The sequence below is a fragment of the Talpa europaea genome (genome assembly GCF_964194135.1).
Source record: "Talpa europaea genome assembly, chromosome: 12".
In the NCBI taxonomy this organism is placed as follows: domain Eukaryota; kingdom Metazoa; phylum Chordata; class Mammalia; order Eulipotyphla; family Talpidae; genus Talpa; species Talpa europaea.
The window spans coordinates 74,864,240-74,885,447 of record NC_140079.1 but is presented as its reverse complement, the minus strand read 5'-3'; the positions used below and the strand labels follow the sequence as shown (position 1 = coordinate 74,885,447).

Below are 21,208 nucleotides of genomic sequence, written 5' to 3'. Positions count from 1 at the left end.
TGCAGCTCATGGGTGAGAAGCGCGCACAGCCGGCATCCAGACCATCTGCTCTGACTGTGGAGCAGTGGTACAGCGATGAAGTGTCATTATAGATGAGGAGTAGGGACTGTCCCTCTCCTGGAAGGCGAGGGACACGCTTCCTGGGGAGGGTCCCTGGGCAGGGAGGGCAGGCCTATGTGTCATGGCATGGATAGAGGTTAGGGTGAACTCAGCGCATGGGGAAGCTGAGTGGGGGTGGTGGGGGAGGCACTTCTGAATGTGTCAGCCTCGGCCAGAGGAGCAGATGGAATGACAAAGCAGACCTTGCGATAGTCTGGGTTTGGTCCCTGTGAGGCCTCTGAGTCTGGCGTGGGTACTGAGGTCCATACGAGACGCCTGTGAGGGAAGAGCATTACTTTAAAAGAAATGACCAGAGGAAAGATTTGAGAGATTTGAATAGCACCAGGGGATTTGACGAGACCCTCCTGGAGGAGGAACAGATTACTTTGGTCAGAGCCTCAGACGGAGGATAGAGACACCAGCCCGAAGAAGAGGGTGACAGACAGCTGTCATCTCCAGTGTCCTGGAGATGACAGCTGTCTGTCACCCTCTTCTTCGGGCTGGTGTCTCTATCCCTCCGTCTGAGGCTCTGACCAAAGTAATTGTTCCTCCTAGGAGGGCCTCAGGGGGAGCAAGGGTCCCTCCAGCAGGGGTGGTTGAACTCTCTGTTACCTCTGCCATGAGATGAATAATTGTGAGCGGCCTGAGAAACATTTTAAACCCACCTAAACCACCACACACAACTGAAAACAGCAAGCAAGAAATGCTTTAAGCTATTAAATGCCTTGTGAGCATGCACAAAATCCTATTATCCCCAGTATCTATTGAAACGCTAAGCACAGCAAACTTTCTGGTGCTCATAAAGCATTGTTCTTAGTTGCAACTTGGAGCTTTTTGTTATTACTTTATCCAGTCGAACCTTCAGGTAATCTCTTCAGAGAGGGATGCTCAGACAAGGCGAAGGAAAGGATGGCTGATTACGGGAGAACAGGGCCCTGTTCGTGAATCTCTCTCTGGCACCATTTGCTCTGAATGAGGATAATCATTTCTCGCAATCTGGAAACCATGTTATTTAGAAAATTAGGATAAGTGCAAAACAAAGCAAGAGTGGGAAAAAAAATAACTTTCATCACAGAATGGCAGAATGCTGACAAAAAGATAAATCATGCAACGTTTTTCCCCGAGATTTGCACGAATGTGATTTCTTGTAGTTACCATTCTACTAGAGCACGTTAATTTTTCAATCAATCATTTAATGTAGTCCCTTTGTAAGAAAGAAAAGATCAAAATATTCATACAGACTTCGCATTGCCAATGAAAATCACACAGGTTTTCAGCCTGGTCTTAGTTCTTGTAGAGCCTGTGTTGGTGGAGAGATTTAAAATAAAATCTTTTGAAATCTATATTCTAAATAATTTAGATTTCATAGCGAGTCATGATCCCCAAGACAAGGGTTCTCACCATGGGAGCCACACATCTCTGAGGAGTCTGTGATAAAATTGAGGCATCTGTAAACTTGGTCAGGAATATAAAACACACGTTGCTGTCCACTCACCTTGATTTGATATTATCATTTGTTTCTGTGGTGACTGTAGCACATCAATCTCTATACCATTAGCAATGCCTGTACTTTTATCCCAGCCATATCAAGCATGTGCATTTCAATCTAATTCTTGTGGATATCTTGAAATACTGAGGTAACCTCCTGTCCACTTTCAAATTTATGATTCATTTCAAACCTGTGCCGCATCGTATTATTTAGTGTGTTAAAGAACACATAGCTAATGATAGCATGATCTTTTTGACTTAACTGTCTTTCAGCATGATTGGTTTCCTTTGTAATTCTGTGCTTTTTGGTTTTATTTAATGCATATTCATCTGAGAAGAGATCCATATACTTCATCTGACTGCACTCTGTCCATAGGGAGAACGTGTGAGGGTCTCTGCCTACTTCAGACAAGTAGATACCCTAAGACAGAGGTCCTCCCAACACCTGCTACGACAGAACCTTGGGGTCTAGGACTTGTGTGTTTGTGTGTATGTATGTTTCAAGCCCCTAGCTGATGAGAAGCAGCCGCCAGGTCACAGCTGTGTTATTTGGAAACCTCTGGCTTAGATCATCAGTGTCAAGGATCTCAGAATCTGGGAGTTGGTGGCATTCCTGAGAGACTTGGTCAGAAAGAGATAGGGTCTTCTTACACTTCTGGAAGTGTGTATGGTGGGAAAGAGTGAGAGGGATTTAACATACCTGAGTTTGCGTTTGGGCCCCTCATTTAATAAGCATGTTTCTGAGACCTCCCTGGTGACACAGGGGTTAAAGTCTCAGCACTGTCAACATATCACCAGCCACTGCAGCATGAGTTCAATCCCCAACCAGGGGGGTGACCCACATGGCACAGCAGACCTCTCCTATCTTGTCTGCTCCTCCTCTCAGCATGTATTTCAGTAGATCTGCCTATTCTGCTCTCCACTCTGTCTCTGGTAAATCTTCTCACCCTCAGTACCTCTGGCCTAGACCCCAGTTCTTGTATGCATAAATAAATAAAATAAATCTTTAAATAATAAGAAGAAGTAGTAGTAGAAGAAGAAGAAGCATGTGTCTGGCCTACAAATAGGAAGGGACTTCCCTGATGAAATGAGATTCTTTCCTAGGCAAAGAGTGAGGATAGACACCCGAACAACCTCAGTTAACCTTCAGTGTGTGCCCTGACCCTCAGCTTCCTGTGTGCAACTTGGAGAAGGAGCTACCCCACAAACCTGTTATGAGAATGTAATAAATAATAAACATAAAGCACTTTATACAGAGTGTCTGGCACTTAGTAGGTCTTAGCTGCCATGCTTGTTGATGATGATGTTCTTGCTGCTGCTTGTGAGCTAGCTAGTCATGCCAAGGCTGAAAGTGGACAGGTTACCTGAGTATTTCAAGATATCCAGCAATGGTCATCCAAGGACAGCACGACCCAGCTTCCAGAGCCTGGTGGATGCTTCCCCCAGAGGCTCAGTGCAGCCAACAGGCCCCAGTTAAAGGAGCTGCTCCCAAGTGTTTTCAGCATCTGCCATCCCCCTACTTACAAGTGGAGCTGGCATGTCGCCAGGAGTATGGGGTGGCCCACTGATGCCCCTGCCCTGATACAGAGAGGCTAGTGTCACTCCACCTATCCTTACTCCTTGCGTGGAAGAAGCATCTCATTTCCAGGGCCCCTCATATCTGCAGGCCAGAAGCTCTTTTCCCCCCATATGGGAACATTTTCAACAAACCTCTGGTTTCTGAGAAGGAACTTTGAGTGTTTCCAAAGCGGGCCTCCAGCCTAATAACCTAAAATGCAGCAGTGTCATGGACAACTGATGGCTCTGGTCCTGCCAGATTTAATGCTTTGAAGGAAGGTTTTCCTTCACCAACTCTCTTCTAGATTCCCTGAAACCTTCTATCAGACCTCTCTGGCTGCCCCTATGGCCGTGCCCTGTCATTAAATCCAGGGAAAATGTAGGAAGAATATTGTATTATGGTGTTAGGGCTGTCGTAACAAGGTACCACAGACTGGGTGGCTCAAACAACAGAAGTTTATTTTCTCGTAGTTGTAGAGGCTGGGAGGCTGGGAAGCCAAGACCAAGGTGTGGACAGGCTGCTTCTTCTGATGCCTGTCTCCATGGCTTGTGAGTGCCTGTAGTCTCTCTCTGTCCTCCCATGGTCTTTGCTCTGTGTTTCCTCTCCTGTTCTTATGAGACCCCATGCAGATTGGGTGAGAGTCTACCCTAGTGACCTCAGTTGACCTGAATGGTCTCCCTACTGGTCCTCTCTCCAAATGCAAACACATTCTGAGATGCTGAAGTCAGGACACAGAGTCTATTCATAGCACAGGATACTGTATACATTTAAAAACTCTATACAATTACCAGTCAAATTTGGGAACAGGGACACAATTCAGCCCATGACATATATGATTTCTTTATACCTCCTGAACATTCCTCATAGGACCCAGGGGTGCCAGAAATGCATGAGCACCTGGCACCCGTTGGGAATGTCAGACACATGAACTTCAATCACGGGATGGGTTGTGCTTCATAGTCTCTGGGACAAAGGCCCAGAGTGGCCTCTGAAGAAACCCTGAGCTGATTGTTCTTTAAGGTTTCAAGATCAAGGCTATTCAATGGCACCTAAGAACTATCAAAACCCAACCACACATATCCCAGCATTCTTACAAAGGGAAAAAAGAGGCTGCATTCAAGATAATACAGTGCCATTCTTGTGTTTTCTCTCAGCCAGGAAGAGGACAGACATATTTTGATCAAGTTGGCTCTTTTTGAACGTGCTTTCCGTGAATGGGTAACGCGCACACCCGTTTCACTTAACTGGCTCTGTGGGAGCCAAGCCACGTGCTGCTCACAGCAGCCGAAGCCAGCAGGCAGGAGATGACATTTTAGAATTGTTCAAATAGACCCCAGGCCTAGAAGATATGCTGGACACAGTGTTAGGAGAGCAAGAATAAAGCAGTGCCAAAAAGAACTGTTTAAAAATTTAAAAGACTGTTTTCTTTTATCAGTTCTGCTGCTGGCTACCATTCCAACAATTTCCAAAACATGAGACTGGCCCCAAGTAGGGCAGGGAATAGAATGGGATGGGGTGGATCAGTGACATCTTCAATATCCAGGTGCAATATCCAGCCTCCAGGGAAGCGGAGGATAGACTGTTTTCTGAGAAAGAAATGAAAATAAATTACTGGATTGGAAGGAACCTCAGAGAGGCTGCTTGCTTCGGGACACATAATCCTTTCAAAGCCCGGGGTACTATATACATTTAAAAATTCTACACAATTACAAGTCAAAGTAGGGGGTGTGGAGTGGGGGGGGCACGCAGCTCTGGGCCCTGGAACAAGCAAACCTGCTACTGTTAGTGGCTGCGCTGAGATGCTTGGAAAGGTCCATTGTGGTGGTTTGTGGACAGCAGGTAGCCTTCCTTGTGGTCACTCAGGCCCCTTTTCACCTGTTTGTGGCCAGCAGGTAGCCATCCTTGTGCCTCTCTCTCCTTCAGTGGGTGACTTTGAGGTCCCCTGTGGGGGAAAGAAGGGTGGAGAAGGCATTGGCTTCTCCCCATCACTGATGAGAACAAGCCTTAGGGCCACACCTGGGTTAAAGGAGGTTGGACATGGTCCAGGAACCTAGGGTGCCCATGTGCAGCCTTCAGGCTGCCGGCCTGGTGCTGACCTGGCAGAGGCTGCTCTGCTCTTTCCCGGGGGCTGTGTGGTATCTGGACTAAGCATGCCAGGGGTGGTTCTGAGTCCAGGCAGCACATCCTTGAATTCTCAGGTCCTTCTGGGGACCAAAAGAGAAGTCGAAATTCTCTTTTGGGACTGAGAGCCATCATTTTCTCAGCATATGGATAGCTCCTTCACTTCTTAGGCTCTTTCCTTTCAAAGAATATATTTTTTGTAAGAAGAGAAAAGTTCTAATGTTTATATAAAAATGCCTGGAGAGATGACAATGTCCACTGGGACTCACGAGCCTGCAAGCAGCAACTGCAGCCACAGGTTCTCTTAAGGGGGCACTGAATGGCTCTGAGTTTCATTTTGTACTTAGGCTCTAGTGAGCCAGGATCTGCATTTGTCTTTCCCCTGATTTAAGTCATTCTGCATTCCTGAGAGCATCGAATGCCTTGATGGGGCTGAGTTTCTGGTCTTCAGACTCTCCTATAGTGGCAGCTTCCCTCCCCCCAAGTCCTGTTCATCCCCCAACCCCACCCCCAGGCCCCTGTTGACCACCAGTAACAACTGATCAGCCTCTGAGCCCTGTGCCCCTATGCTGCATCCACAGCATGGAAAGCGTCTGAGCCCCTCTGCCGACTCACAGCTCAGAAACCCCACATTCTTGGACATTCATGGCATCTGACTTAATTACTACTCCAACATGTAAAAATTTAGTTGATGTTCATAGCAGAGCCTACAAAAAGGAAAGGCAGGAACTCCTTCATTGGAAGGATTCAGGGGCACCTTCAGCTTGGAAGGAAGTTGTGGGTGCCAGCTCAGGAAACCAGAGCAGTGTCAGCAGCCCTGGCCGGGAACCTTCTCTGTAACTAACAGCTGCTTCAAGGGACTTGGTGTCTTCATATCTTCTGAGTGGGATGGGAGGTGGGCTTGCCTTCTGCTTAAATTAAACTCATGGTTATTTTTCTCCCTCTTTTTCTTTGTTGAGTCTGGGAACTTGAGTGTGTTAGTTTATCGATGCAACCCCCAGAGTGTAGGGGTTCAAGGGAAGTGAAGTAGGTCACATCCCTCAGCTGGGCTGCAGAAGCAGCAGCAGGAGGGGTTGAAATGTACCTGTACCTGGGCAGTGCTCCTTCACAAGCCTCTGCCACAACGGCTGCGTGTTTGGTGATGCTGTCTCTAAAGGGATCCCTCAGTCTGCTGCTTAGAGATGATGACAGGTTTGGGGCCTGACCTGCTGCCCCATTGCGTTTGCCCCCCTGGAACTGGAGAGCATCACTAACAATTTCTCAAGTCCCCTGAGGATGCCCTGCTACTCTCTGCCCCAGTGCACCCGACTGCCCACATGGTCTCCTGGTTTGGGCGGTCAATCAGGACTAACTGGCAGGCCTGGAAAACCCACCTCCACTTTCTATGAGTGGTTTTCCCAAGGATCTGCCCTCTTTGTCCCCCCAGGAGATATCTGTGGTCACCCCATGTCAGGAAAACCATCCTCATGTCCGCTAGGCCTTCTCAGTGGTGCTCAGTGTTAGTCTGAGTTTGTCCTAAGTCGCCCATAGTCTGTGAGTTCCCAGATGGTGTTTTAAAGCAGCTCCACCTTAGGAAGTCCTGGGGCGTGAACCCCCTGGGGAGAATAAGAGGGTCAACGTTCTGCCTGCCAGGCAGGGTGTGCTGTGACATGGCCCTCGAGGGCCCACCTGCAGTGGCAGGTCTATGCCACAGGCAGAAGCTGAGGGTGGACCGAAGGGCTAGCAGTGCCTGATGGGGAGCGCTCAGCCCCACCCCAGCATCTGCAGCCCTGCTCCCCCATGTCAGCGGGTCTTTTCTCCAACAGCCCCTCCTGTGGTGCCAGTGCCCTCAGTGCACAGGAGACAGCCCACGTCATAGTCAGCACATAATAGCTAACTTATCCTTTTCAGCATTTACTGTGAGCCACCATCATGTTCACCAGCTTTGCTTACCTTACCCCATCTCTTCCTCATGACAGACAGCCTGCAGGTCGAGTGCTATTACCAGCTGCATTTTACGGTTGAGGAAACCAAAGGTCAAAAATGACAATAGTGAGGCTGCTGTGACAGAGCCAGGAGCTGAATCCAGGCCTTTAATTCAGCAGTGTCATGCTCTCCAGTCACCAGAAAATAGCCTGTGGAGAACATGGAGCAGGGGGCCCAGTAGAACATTGGTTCTAGGCAGTGCCTGCCAGAATTCACCCCATTCACTCCCTCCCACCTGCAGAGGTGGCCCCCTGATGCCCACCTCGGGCAGCTCTCCCACTGCCCTCAGCTCTGTTGTGGTCTCAAATCCTGGTCCTGAGCCCCAGGCTTGAGAACTTGTTAGGTGCCGCTTCTCAAGTTCTACCCTAGTTGGGACATGTCCACCAGTGCAGGCCTTGGTGTTCACCCTCAGGGTGCAAGCTTTGTGACTTTGAGTGAGGGGTTTTCTATCTCCAGGGGGAGGGAGAATGGGCTTCCCTCGGATCCCTTCTGGGGAAGGCAGAACAACTAGACATTAGCAGCCATGGCTCTCTCCAAAGCATGTCTCAGAGCTTCCTGAATGCATAATAATGAACAGAAGGTCCCTATTAGATGGTGGTCAGCAGGCAGATGGGCTGTTTAATTGGTGAAGCTATGGGGTGCTGAGCAGTCCTGAACTCCCTAATCATAGCCCCAAGCTGCAGGCAACCCAGTACCCAACTCCCTGTCTATAGATTTCTCAGAGTGATAGCTGGCAAAGCCTTTTATTTAGCCCTGAACAAATTGGTCTCTGGGAGCTTGAGCATAGAGTTGAGGGCCTTTTGAACCACATGATGCCACAGTCTTTAAAGCATACTGACATTCAAGTACCATCCCAGATCACTGGACAAAATCTTAAAACTCTGGCCCTTTGGTGTTAAAGATAGAGAATTAAACACAATTAATACTTTCCTCCTGTGATTAAGCATAGTTTACCCATAATTGCACCTTACCAGCTCCTCTTTAATCCTAGACAAAATGCAAACGACATAATAGTAGAACATGTATGCATAAGCAGGGGAAGGAAAGCAGTGGTATCACCCCACCCCCGTCTGGCTGCTTCCACACCAGGGTTCTAAATTGGTCTTCAACACTGTCTTGGGAGTCTAATTTTAAGCTGTGAGAAAAGAGCAAAGAATGTAAGTAGGTTCCATGTCTAAATTATCTTTATGTCCCTGGCAGCACTTAGCTCCAAGCTCTGATCTGGGTAAACATGTAAATGGCATTGAATGGAATGACGAAAGGAGGTAAATTATTAGTCAGAGACATCAGGCCGGGTGCTGGGAATGCAAAGAGGGATAAAATGCTCAATATCTTTGCAGTTGGGGTTGCGCTTACCAAAGGAGGAACTGTGCAAAGGAAGGAGTAGGTAACTAAATAGAGCCGAAGCAGGGCAGAAACAAGAGCAAGAACAGGCCAGTGGGGATGCCCTAAGTGGTGGGGAAAGAAGGGTGAGCAGAAAGAGAGGAAGATAAGGTGTGGGGCACATGAGGGACTCCGCCTTAAAGTCCCTGATTGAGGCAACTTTGGGCTATTTTTCTAACACAGGAGCTGGAACCCTCTCTGAAAATAACATGCTCTCAGGCTGGGGAGTAAAGCTGGGGTAAATTACAAAGTGGCAAGCATAAACCTGGGATTATTGGACTTTTCTCCCAATATTATACCTGTAAGTGCATAAGCAACAGCAACAAAAATCAAAAGAAAACAGCCCTCCCAATGCCCTTTCCATGCTCAATCAGGCTATTTTCAATCTATGCGTTGCTTTCCTCCTCTGAGTCACATGTCATTTACAGGCTTCATTTTAATTCCTCATCTTGTATTGAGAGAAATGACTAGCATTGACTGGCAATAGAATCCAGGTATTTAGGGCTTCTCACCACTGTGATACTGAAATTGAGATATGTCTTGAGGTCCATATTTGTAAATCCTATTTCTGAGAAATTGTAATAAATAAAGTAGAAGATTGAAATTGAATTTTTGTAAAAGGACTTTAGGAGGGAAGCTATTATGCATCTGTCCAATTCCGTGGGATAGAATGTGCACTTAAACTGAGAGGACAGCTCACCGTCTTCAAGACAGCAGGGGAGACAGGCACCTCTGGGCACCCTGATTTTCACCAGGATGAGCTTGGGGCAAGGATTCTAGGATTACTAGGTAGACCTAAAAAAGATGGATAGGATAGGAGTAGCAAACAAAATCTTCTCTTAGCCAGACATCTGTGTTGTTTTGAACAGATTTTACCAGCAGACAAAGGCTAAAATTTGCCTGCACTTGAATCACCTGATGGGGGTTCTTTCTGTGCTGAACTTTTCTCTGGTGCTACTTTTTAACAGTATAAATGGGTCCAAGTGGCTTCCAAGTGGCTTGAGGAAAAACTCCTGTCTGTGGGAAGGAAGGCCTGGGTGGCTGGGCTCCATCCGCTGAGCACAAGGATGGAAGAACTCTAGTACAGGCACTTGGCTCCAAGGGCTGGCACTTCTGCACCTGATACATGGGTCAGGCCTTGCTCCTTGAGGGTGCCAGAGCCTGGGTGGTAAAGTCCATCTCTCCTCAGGCTAGGGAGGCTGCAGGAGTCTGGTGCCTGGAACCCTTGACAATCCAGAATGTCCTGAGGATGTCCACATACCCTAAGACCCCATCACATTGCTTGCCTCATTCTGGGCTCTTTGACTCCCCCCCACCACCACCTTTCTTTTTAAAGGGTAAGCATTTTTCTCTCATATTCCAAACCTACTTGACTAAACAGAGGGGTGATGATGTTTTCTTCTCTCCTGAGAGATGTCAGTGAATTCTCCTGTTACTTCAGGTACATGTGCATATGAATTGGAAAGAGCTTGCTGAAAATGATTGGAGAAGTTGTATTTCCCACTCTCTTTCTGCCTGGCTGACCTGTCAACTTCTTTGACAGCTAACTTTGGGAACCAGTCATCTTGGCCATGTTCTCAACCTGCCCTTGAAGAAAAGACTTGAAACGACTGCTGGAAAAATATAGAAACATTCAGGGAAACCATTGCTAGACCACAACACAGGGGTCATTCTGGAAATAGCAGCTTTTAGTTTGATGGTGTACTTTCCATAATCTTTAAGATTCTATTGAGTAAGTGAAATATTTATTAAACAATGTGAGTTGAATGAATATATCAAAAGATGGGATTAAACCAGCCTGCCCTTTCTAGAATGATGGTAGAGAAATCAGCCCTACCCATGGGCATTCCTCTTCCAGGCATTAACTGTCCTGGAACAGAGAGATGTGCCCTGCCTGGTACTTCTTGGGCCCTGGGGTTCTTTGATAATCTCAGCCTCCAGAGGCCTGGGTAGATATGGGCAGCTCTCTGGCACAGTGAATGATGCCCATTTGCACAAACAAGAAACCTCAGAATCATTCTTGACCTCTCTTCTCTGCCCCACCAGTTCTAACCCATTACTAATTATTTTGCCTATTGTAGTCTCTCAGATCTTCCCACCTCTTGTTTCTATTCTGTTGCCCTAGCCAGGGCTACTGACTTTCTTCTGTTTCTTTTTTTCTTCTGCCTTCTCACTGTCAGTCTGTTCCCCACACTTCATCCATAGTGATCATTTCAAAACCAAATCCTTCAGTGACTACCTTATCACAGGCTCCAGGCCCAGCTGGAGAGAAGCCTGCCTGTCCCTCCAGCTGCCTTTCACACTCACCTTGCCCTCCCATACCTACTTTCTGAGCCCACTTTCTAAACTCCAGTCCTGTGAGTGCTCTTTCACTTCCTTGAATACTCATGTGTCTCAATTATTAACTGCTGTATAGATCCAAATCAAATTACTTGAAATAGCGATTTGCACTAGTCTAGAGTTTGGCCATTCGGGCTGGGGTGAGCAGAGGGGGTCTCTGCCCTCTTTGCATTGACTGGGCTCTTTCACGCACTGGCAGTCAAGAGGGCTGGCTAAGGGGTTTCTGGTCCTACATGGCCTCACTCATGTGCTACTCAGGACACATGAAATGGCTGCCCACCCGCATCCCCTTGCTCCATGGTCTTTCATTCTTAGCTTCTTCATAACATGAGGACTCAGAAGCCCAAGAGGGAGAAGGTGGAACACCTACCTGACAGTGCAAGACAACACTTCTAATGCATTTTGTTAATGAGTGCAAGTACTAAGACTAACCCAGACCCAAGAGGAAGGAAAATAGATCCAACTTTTTGATGGGAGGAGTAAATACCTTGTATCTGTGGGACTCTGACTGTGCACATTGTCCACAATTGGAAATGCAGCCCCCTTGTTTTAGCCTGTAAGGTACCTTGCCCATCTTCCCCATAGTCCTCTGGCCGTATTATGCCTCACTGACTTGGCTTCCTTCTACTGTCAGCGGCTAGGTCTGCCCCAAACCATCAGGGTACCAAGTCATCGGGCTTCAGATCAAATTAGTCTGGATCATCCTCTCTTTATCAGTCTTTTTTTTTGAAAGATTTATTTATTTTATTTATATAAGCACTGGGTACAGTCAGAAGCGTGGGAGGGTGAGAGAATTCACCAGAGCCAGAACGGGGAACAGAATAGGCAGACTGATGAAATACACTGCTGACGGGAGCAGCGGGTGAGATAAGAGAGGTCTGCGTGCCATGTGGGACCCTCGCTGGAGAGGCTGCCGAACCAGCGCTGCAGAGGCTGCGGGCAGCTTCACAGCCCAGCGCTCAACCGCTGTGCCATCAGGGGAGGCCCTCTTTCTCAGTCTTTTATCTCAGTGTCCTCTTTGAAGAAATAAGCAAATATTCCATCAATGATAAGTTACACCTGCACAAGATGACATGAGGTGGGTGCTTCCAGAAGGCTGAGCATTTGTCTCTTAGGACTCCAAAATAGAGCATATAAGCAAGGCAGAACAGTATTATTGTATACTTTGTGTCAATTTGAATAAAAAATGGTCTTTTTTTTTTAGTTTGAATTTTCTATTCTAGATTTGCAGAACATAGCTTCAACCAGGTGAAAGAGAAAACCTTCATGGATGCCAATTGTGCGTTGTTAAACGCTTAAGAAAACCCGTGCATCACCAGGGGCACCTTAGGTTTATGAGTCTGATTTATGAAGAACTGTATTTTAATATCCTGAGATACTGCATCTATTTAAAAGTTCCCAAGCCTTTTTCTACCTGTTTGAGTCAGGTTAGGTTAAGTATGCCACAGTAACAAACCAACATTGATCTCAGCATCAGTATATATCAGAATGCATTTCTCATTCATGCGTAGGCTCCTGCAGCACAGTTTTTGGGTCTGGCAGGAGGGGCGGTGAAATTCCTTTGGGAATTTCTCTAACAGGCTAATGAAGTCCTTGCCCCTCCAGGTCTGGCTCTGTGGGGGCAGCATGGAGGTCCTGCCTTGCTCACGGGTGGCCCACATTGAACGGAAGAAGAAGCCTTACAACAGCAACATTGGCTTCTACACCAAGAGGAATGCTCTCCGGGTTGCTGAAGTCTGGATGGACGACTACAAGTCTCATGTGTACATAGCATGGAACCTGCCGCTGGAGGTAGGGCCCACGAATTCTTCCCCATCACTGTAGAACAGGCCTAGAATGACAGGCCATGGATCGCTTTAACATGCTGATGGTTCCTTGCCAGAAAGATACTTACACTTGTAAAATTATTAATGCACTTTGAGGGGGGTTCACAGGCCTCCAGGTTTTAGATATATGGCATCTGGCACACCAGAAATCTCTAAATCCATTTACAAAGATTAGACAGGTCTTACTGTGTTAATCCCTGTCTAATTCTGTTAATCTGGGTGCCCTGGCTCTTGAACATACATTATGTCCAGAAGGAACTTATCCAGAGTTTTTGGCACCAGACTCTGTCATCTGCTTTTACTGTGTGCCCTCTTATAGGGCTCCAGCTGCCCCCGGACTTTTGCCACTGCGGTGTGCTGAATAACTTGTTTATACAGCTCTTCGTCTCTCTTCCATTTTCTGCCCATAATATAGTCTAGGAGAATTCCTATGTTTCTGCAGCCCCATGGCATATTATTGCACAGTGGTTGGGCATTAGTGTGTTTGGAGTCCCAGCCCTGCCCTTACCAGTTATGTGATCTTGAACAAATCCACTTCTTGCCTGTGTACCTTAGGTCCCTCAGCTATAAAATGGGGATATTAGCAGGTGTTCCTTCTTTGTAAGAACTAAATCTAGAGCACTAAGTACTAAAGTACTAAGTCTAAATACATGTGATGTACTGAGAGCGGGGCCTGGCACCTAACATATGCCTGGGAATGTTAGTGAGCCTTGTTTGTTCTCCATAGACAGCAGAGGCATATGTACCCTTCACCATGTTAGGTTGAGCTCCTCAATGAAAACACCTGTAGGTGTCTAAGCCATGCCCCGGGAACTACCTGGACTGGTTCCCACTGAGAAATGGCACCCCTTTTGTATTAGGAGGCTGGGGTCTAGAGCAGTGCAAAGGCATCTGAATATATGCAAGATGAATGGATAAAGAAGAAAAAGAATTTATATCATTGTTGTTACAATTATTGAAATATCATTCTAAAGCATTGAAAACCCCTTAAGGCCATATAATCCTTCATAGCTGTTAAACTATAAGTACTTTTATGCATTATTATTATGTAAAATAGGAAACTTGTTGAGCCCTTACTATATACCAAGCTCTCAATTCAGTCCTTATTTGCCCTATCTTATTTAGCCCTCATAACCACCTCGTGACATGGAGACTATCTGCCTTGGCTTCCTCATCTATAAAACATTTGTCTCACAGGACTCTGTGAGATAACAGTAAGATTTAGAACAGATCATAGCACATATTAGGTGCTCAATAAACGCTAGCTTAATATGAATCCATTATGATGACTGTTTTACTGATGAGTAAACCAAAGTACTGGGAGTTTAAAAATGACTTGCTTAGGGTCCTACACCTACACAGGGCAGGGCAGGGAATATGAACTCATGTTTTCATTTGACTGTCCCACAGGCCTGTGGTGAAATCAGTGCAGTAGGTATCACTAGCATCCCTCTTTCCAGGTGAGGAGTTCTGACCTTAAGTGCCGGTGTGACTTACTCATAGTCCTAAGAACTGAAGGCTGCTGACTGACCAATGTTATTGCTATCACTAAAAACAAACTTTGGGCCCCAGTGTCAGCGGTATCCTTCTACACTTTTCAAAAATGACCATTCTTATTAGTCACACTAAGTATATTAAAACAAAGTTAAATATTGCTGTCCAGGTTTGCCTTTACATTTAAATAAGTTTGATATTTAAAGGTATTTTCCTTTAAAAATCACTGACTGCCGAAGAAATCTAATAAAATAATTTGAACTCTTCTCCCTAGCTTCTGAGGTGCCACCTGGCTGTCTGTTGTGGAGACAGCCTCCCATCTCAACGGGTTGGCGGCCATCTTGTGGCTGAGTCTGTGGAATCATATTTCAGCTACTTTATTTTCCCTTGTCAGCACACAGCAGCCCATTACAGGTTCATTTCTGTAAAAGCAGAGTGAATTATTCATTAGAACATCATTACAAGCTTTGCAATGGAAAATTATTTTCACTTCTGCATATAATGAACTTCAGAAAGAGCCAACAAAGAGGGAAATTACACATGTATAGAAAAGAAAGACAGGAGGTGGTTATAGGCATTTATTTTCTTGTCTTAATCAAATAATTCCTCTAATAATTGACTCTGATAGTCACTGAAGAATGTGAGAGAGATGAAGCTGGGGACTTAGGTTGTCAGCATCAGTGAGTCCCAGGTTCTTTATCACAAGGTGATGATAAGGACACCACCTTGTCTGGGGGTTGCGTGCTGCACTCAGGGGACAACAGTGTCTTGTTTGGGGATAGACGATCAAGTAGGTCCCCTGGAGCCAACCATCTGGGCTGTCACACAAGGCTCAACATCTCTCAGCATCACCACAGGTGATGTCATCTGTCTTCCTCTGTGGTCAAAGCTCTCCAGTCACTAACACCATTTGCTTCTCCCTTTACTTCCAGAATCCAGGAATTGACATAGGTGATGTCTCTGAAAGAAGAGCATTAAGGAAAAGTCTAAAGTGTAAGAATTTCCAATGGTACCTGGACCATGTTTACCCAGAAATGAGAAGATACAATAACACCATTGCATATGGGGAGGTAATTAAGACCATGGATGCTTCTCACTTTAGATGCTTTGCCAGGAGAAAATTGGGAAGAGTTGCTTGTTTGTTCATTCATTTCATTCATTCATTCATTGAGTGCTTTTTAGAGGTACAGTAACTGACAGCAAGGTTCTCTCCAACTGGTGTTGTCAGGGGAGAAACATGATCCAATGTTGCAAAGACAGCGGTGACCTTTTCTCCTTGGAGTATAAGTAAAAGATGAGTTCTGTTTGGGGCATTTTGATTTTTGAGGTCCTCTGGAACCTGTAAGTGGGGCATTGGGTATAAAGAGTTGGGTATAAAGAGAGGTAGGAATGTGCTCTCCTTGACTCAGTATGTGGGTTGGAGCCATTTGCCTCCAAAGAAATGGCAGAGATACTCGTAGATTTTCTATGATGAGCTATGCTTTCTAAGCATACAGGCAGATCGATTTTCTCTTATGAAAATTTGGCAAATAATGTTAATGGCAGTAAACACTGAGTGCTTTTCATGCCAGGCAGTATCCTAAGTGCTTTTCACTAATGAATTCACTTCACCCTTACCTTATGAGGTAGTGGTATTGTTTCCATGTTGTTGGTAAGAATGCTGAGACTCAGAGAAATTAAATAATTACCTAAGGTCTCACAGTTTTAAAGTTATGAAGCCAGGGTTGGATATGGGCATTCTGATTCCATAATTAACGTGTACATTTTAAGATAAATCTTCTGTGTGTGTGTCTATGTGTGTGAATTTATATACACAGACAAACATGAATATTTTATATGCATAGTCTTTTCTTGTATCATTAAATATTTTTCTGCAGCATTAATAATGGTTACATATGATCCCAACTATTATCTAGGCTGTGTTTTAATTGAAAATATAGGCATAAAATTTATGTTTTTTTTAATTTTCAAAATATCACAAGCACCACTGCAGGACACATGGATATATATATATATAAGCCCTTGTCCTTGTTACTTTTTGCTTTGTGTGTTTGGTGGAGGAAGTGGTGGCATGGAGGTGTAGGGTGCAGGTTGCTGGGTGCCCTGTACTGGTGGAGGTACCCAGCTCACTCCGGTATTTGGGTTTCTTCCCTGGGCTGCCTGGACCTCCTTGTGACAGCCAGTCTGAAGCCAAGAAGACTCTTTTACTTAGAGTGTTTACTTTTACCATAGCTGTAAATTTTCCTATTTTATGCCTGATGCCATTTATAGATAGAAAATCTGCCCCAGTAATTCAACCCCTCCTAAGCTGGAATCTAGAATGGGAGGCTTGTGTCTTGCAGGAAAAGTACATATAGTGTTAGGAGCACACAAAGACTCTAAAGCAAGCCTACTCAATCAAATCCTAGTAAAACATCTTGACTTTCATTCCCTCATCTGTAAAATAGGGGGAATGAAAGTACCTCCTTCATAGGGTTGTAGCAGAGAGGAAATGAACTAGGATATGTAGAGTTCTTAGAACAGTACCTGACAGTAGCAGCAATTAATAGGGCCAAGTTGCTTTGTCTTTTCTTCAAAATTTAGCAGTTTTTACTTGGGGATAGGGTGAGGGGGAGTATCAATATAAGATCAAATATAAAGGAAGCATGGAAAAATGATAGTGAGTGGACATTTCATGAAACAATTAAATTGTCGAGCTCTTTGGAAAGAAAACAATTCAGGTTTTCATGGTTCACCATATCCCAAAGTGTATGTCTCAACTAGATTGCAGTATTAAATGAAAGGAAAAAAAACATAATAGAACCATATAGAACAAATAAGAATGTGAAATCTGAAAGGGGAAGGACTTTCTAAGAATGAAAGCTGTGGATGAAAATGCAAGGATAAAGGATAATTGATCTAAGTTCATAAATATTAAAATATCTGTACATCAACTGATGAGAGATATAATATGCCAAACTGGAAAATGTGAGCCATAAATACTATAGATGAACAGATGACAGCATTAATTTATAATGAGCTCTGCAAATTTATTTAAACAAAATATTTTACTTAAATAGCAAAATATTCCCAAAGAAAAGCAGAGAAAATGTAAATCATTGAAAAAATTAAACAATTTATTTTATAATCAAAGAAATTAAAATAACATTTAAAATACATCGAGGTACCTTTTTGTCTCCTACCACTGAACAAAGATGCATATTTAGAATATATGTTGGTACTTTGCTGACAAGGTCTTGATAATATGAAAAACCACATGTCCTCTGCTGAGAGTGCAAATTGAAGCAAGCTTTTTCAAAAGCAATTTGAAGCACATGTATTAAAAGGCTTAATGATAGTCAGACTTTCATCTCCAGTCTTACCCACGCAAATAATCTGAAATGAGGACAAAGATTTAAGAGTAAAATTGTTTATTACAGTGATTTTTAGAGCAAAAATTTTGAATTTAACTTGAAGCCTAATTAAATTGATATATTTATAGTTTGAAATATTTTGCAAGCATTTCAAAATGTGTTTACAAAACTTTAATGATATGAGAAAAATATTGCTAGTATAGTACTTAAGAGGAAAAAGTCAGAATTACAAAATTGGATTGGCTTCTATTTGAAGTGAAAGGATAGTAAGGAGAAATGGATTGTTTCTTACCTCTGGTGGTGAAACAGGTGGATTTGGGGGGCACTTTGTTATGTTTTCCCAATTACTACTAAGGTTCATGTGATAATTTTATAATTAGAAGCGAAATAGTGATAAAAAGAAGGAGTTAAAATGCGAAAATACTAGATGATGGCCAGGGCAAAGTTCCTCAGGGTGTGCACTGCACAACTCCAGGGTCTGCTATTCACAGAAACCAGAGGTAAATGATGTCTCTAGGGCTGAACATCAGGATGCCCTTATGAGTAAAAGAGGCATCACAATGTGATTCTTGGAGGAGGGAAGTCTTTTGTTTTTGTTAATGTTCTTCATCAATTAATAAATTTAATGTATAGACTCTATAGAAAATATGAAGATGAAGACAACATTAACTCCATATCCCAGTTCCCAGGTATGATCAACAATGGCATTTGAGGGCATTTACTTCCATGCTCCTTTTCTGCTTGCTGTCTTCACCCATACCCTGAAATAGATTTCAGCTGGGATATAGCATTCAATGAAGATGTCTAACCTAATTCAGTTTGGTAACAAAATCTACCAATATTTAGACTGTTCTGTATTTGACACTCACTCCTACTTGCTCTTTTCACCACACACTCTTTTCACCACACCCCAGAGCAGTAGGAAAAGGAAGGCAGAGTGAATATCCCACTATATATGAATTTTGTGATCTTCATTTTTCACGTCCAATTCTGATTGAGGGTTTTTCCCCAAGCCAGTGAATATTCCTGGCTTCCTTTTTTTTTTTTTTTTTTTTTCCTGATCTTTCAGCTCATTTTGTTTATGGCTTTAAAAAAAGCTCTGTACTCATGTGACATGTGGATGTCTCATTCTTAGGTACATTATGGCAACCTCTAATTTTTAAAAACATTAACCTGTGAGCTTCCAATATGTAGGGTTGAGCTTTTATTAGTATTTTCTGGATTGTAGACCCCAAAACTGATTATGCTTTATTTACATATTATCCCTTCTTTAAGAATAACTTTTTAACCAAATTCATCTTGGTGACTAAATTTACCGTTATTCAGAGAACTACTTTAAATATCTGCTAGTTTTATTCACTACACCCAGATCCCAGCCCAGAGGCAAAGAGAGACAGGGACCTCTGGCGGGAGCCAGCCCCAGTGTCTCTGCCTCATCTTGCAACCCACATTGGAGCTCGGGCCCAATTAGCTAGTCAGTCACTTTTCTTTGATTCTTAAATTTTTGTTCATCTCTGTTGGCTGGAATGTCATAACATAATTTTAAAAGAGAAATATGCAGAGGCTTTATGTCTTGACACTTTCATGTGGAAGGTATTGACTTTCCTCAGGGGAAAATACTTCAATCTGTTTAAAAACACTGGGCCAGCTCTTTTGCTGAGAATTCTATGGCAGGCTGAATTGCCCCAGGTCCCTACTTGACTTTCACTCATCTTTTTCCTCCTTAAACATCATGTATGTGAAATACATCGCAAATACAGTATGCATGAGGCCTACACATGTAGCATAACGATGTGAAGCAAAAATCCATGTGGCCACCATCTAGGTGAAAAACAGAACAGCCCTTGTAAACAGCCCAGGAGTCACCTCCTGTTAGTCTCTGAACTCCTGAGATGGGATGGGGACTTCCTTCTTGCTGTCCTCTCACAATTCAGGCATTGAATCAGCTCTAGCCATGTCTATTTCTGTCTCTCAAGACCATGAACTACTCAGGGCAGATAAAATCTTATCTTTGTGTTTATTAAACTCAGCACAATGCCAGGCACTTACCAGACCCTCCATAAATATATATTTAACTACTCAATGATTGCATCTATTTGACAGACCTGGAACTGTCACTCTCTGCTGCCAAGGTTCCCACTGAGGATGCAAGAGAAAAGTGTTCTCATGCTTTCTGTCTGATTTTATCAGCCAAGGCTGAATGGGGAACTGTTAGCAAAAGAATAAGGAATTTTTTTGCAACTCAAGCTTGTAAAAAGTAAAGAACCTATTTTCCTTCAAAGTATCTAAAATTTGAGTTTAAACAAACAAAAAATTGCTCATTGATAGGTTTGATTGCATAAACATTAGAAAGAAAATTAAAAGTCTGGTATTATGAAATCATTACATGGAACAAATATACCATAGAACCATTAATATCCTTAATTTCTAAAGAACTCTTATAAATTTATAATAAAACCACTTGGGATCCCAAGGGGGAAATAAACAGATGATTCTCAAAAAGGGAAATAATTGCTAAATGAAACTGCCAAATTATGGTTAACCATAAATTTATAAAAATAAAATACCCTTCTTTGCCTCTTAAATAATTTATTGTTATCACATATAAATTTTATTTTATGCTTGTTTAAAAAGATTTGTTAGACTTCATTAGGTACATTTTTTTCATAGTCTTTGTATGTATACATAAAAAGGAAAATATAAGCAAAATATATTGGTTAAAAGTCTTTCTAAAATTTCATCACCCAAAATCTAACTCTTTTGAATTTCGTTTCAACTCAAAGTTAACTGGGTTTTTCTGTGTAATTATCCCTGGTACCATTGAAAACATTGGCAACCAAGAATTTCCTTAAAGCATTTATAAAAGAACTAAAGATAGCAACTTTCCGATAGAATTCTTGCTTTTTTCCAATATATTCATTCATCTCTTCTCCCACCCCTCTCATAAATTTTTTAGTATCTTGGGTTTACCATTATCTGTAGAATTTTTTCCCAAGCTGGTGCACTTCATCTCACCCCCAGATTTATTGAGATATAATTGATATATAACATTATATAAGTTTAAGATATACAATATGTTTATTTGATACACATATATTGCAAAATGATTATCAGCATAGCATTAACTGATGTCTCCATCACATCACATAATTGCTTTTTTTTCTCTCTCTCTCTTTTGGTGAGAACACTTAAGATCTAAACTAACAAGTATATAACATAATATTATTAGCTATAATCACCATGCTGTAAAACAGAACCCCTGAGAAGTTATTCATCTTATAAATGGTAGTTTGTACACTTTGACCAGCACACTTTTAAATGATGATACTCAGACTGCTAAGTATTCTCATAACTTGTGAATGGGAATATAAATTATTCCAACGTTTTCAAGAAGCAGCTGGGCAGGGTCCAGGCTATTCCTTGGATAGTTTTTGTTTTTTTTTAATGAATACGACCCTCATGATGGTAGTATTACTGTGCAAAACTGGAAATTCATTCTTTTCTAAAAATAACAGTTATATATAGGTGAAATCTTTTTTTTCTTTATTTATTTTTTTAAATAATAAATTTTATTTTTATAT

General features: G+C 43.1%; 1 protein-coding gene across 1 annotated transcript in view; it reads left to right on the top strand.

Annotated features, from left to right (window-relative positions):
* Positions 1-21,208, top strand: part of GALNT17 (polypeptide N-acetylgalactosaminyltransferase 17) — a gene marked incomplete at both ends in the record, with an annotated part of 370,966 nt that overhangs the window by 324,697 nt on the left and 25,061 nt on the right. The window contains 2 exons of the mRNA XM_084249348.1: positions 12,560-12,745; positions 15,207-15,344. Of these exons, the coding sequence (XP_084105474.1) occupies positions 12,560-12,745; positions 15,207-15,344 (324 nt within the window). The remainder of the gene's footprint in view (positions 1-12,559; positions 12,746-15,206; positions 15,345-21,208) is intronic.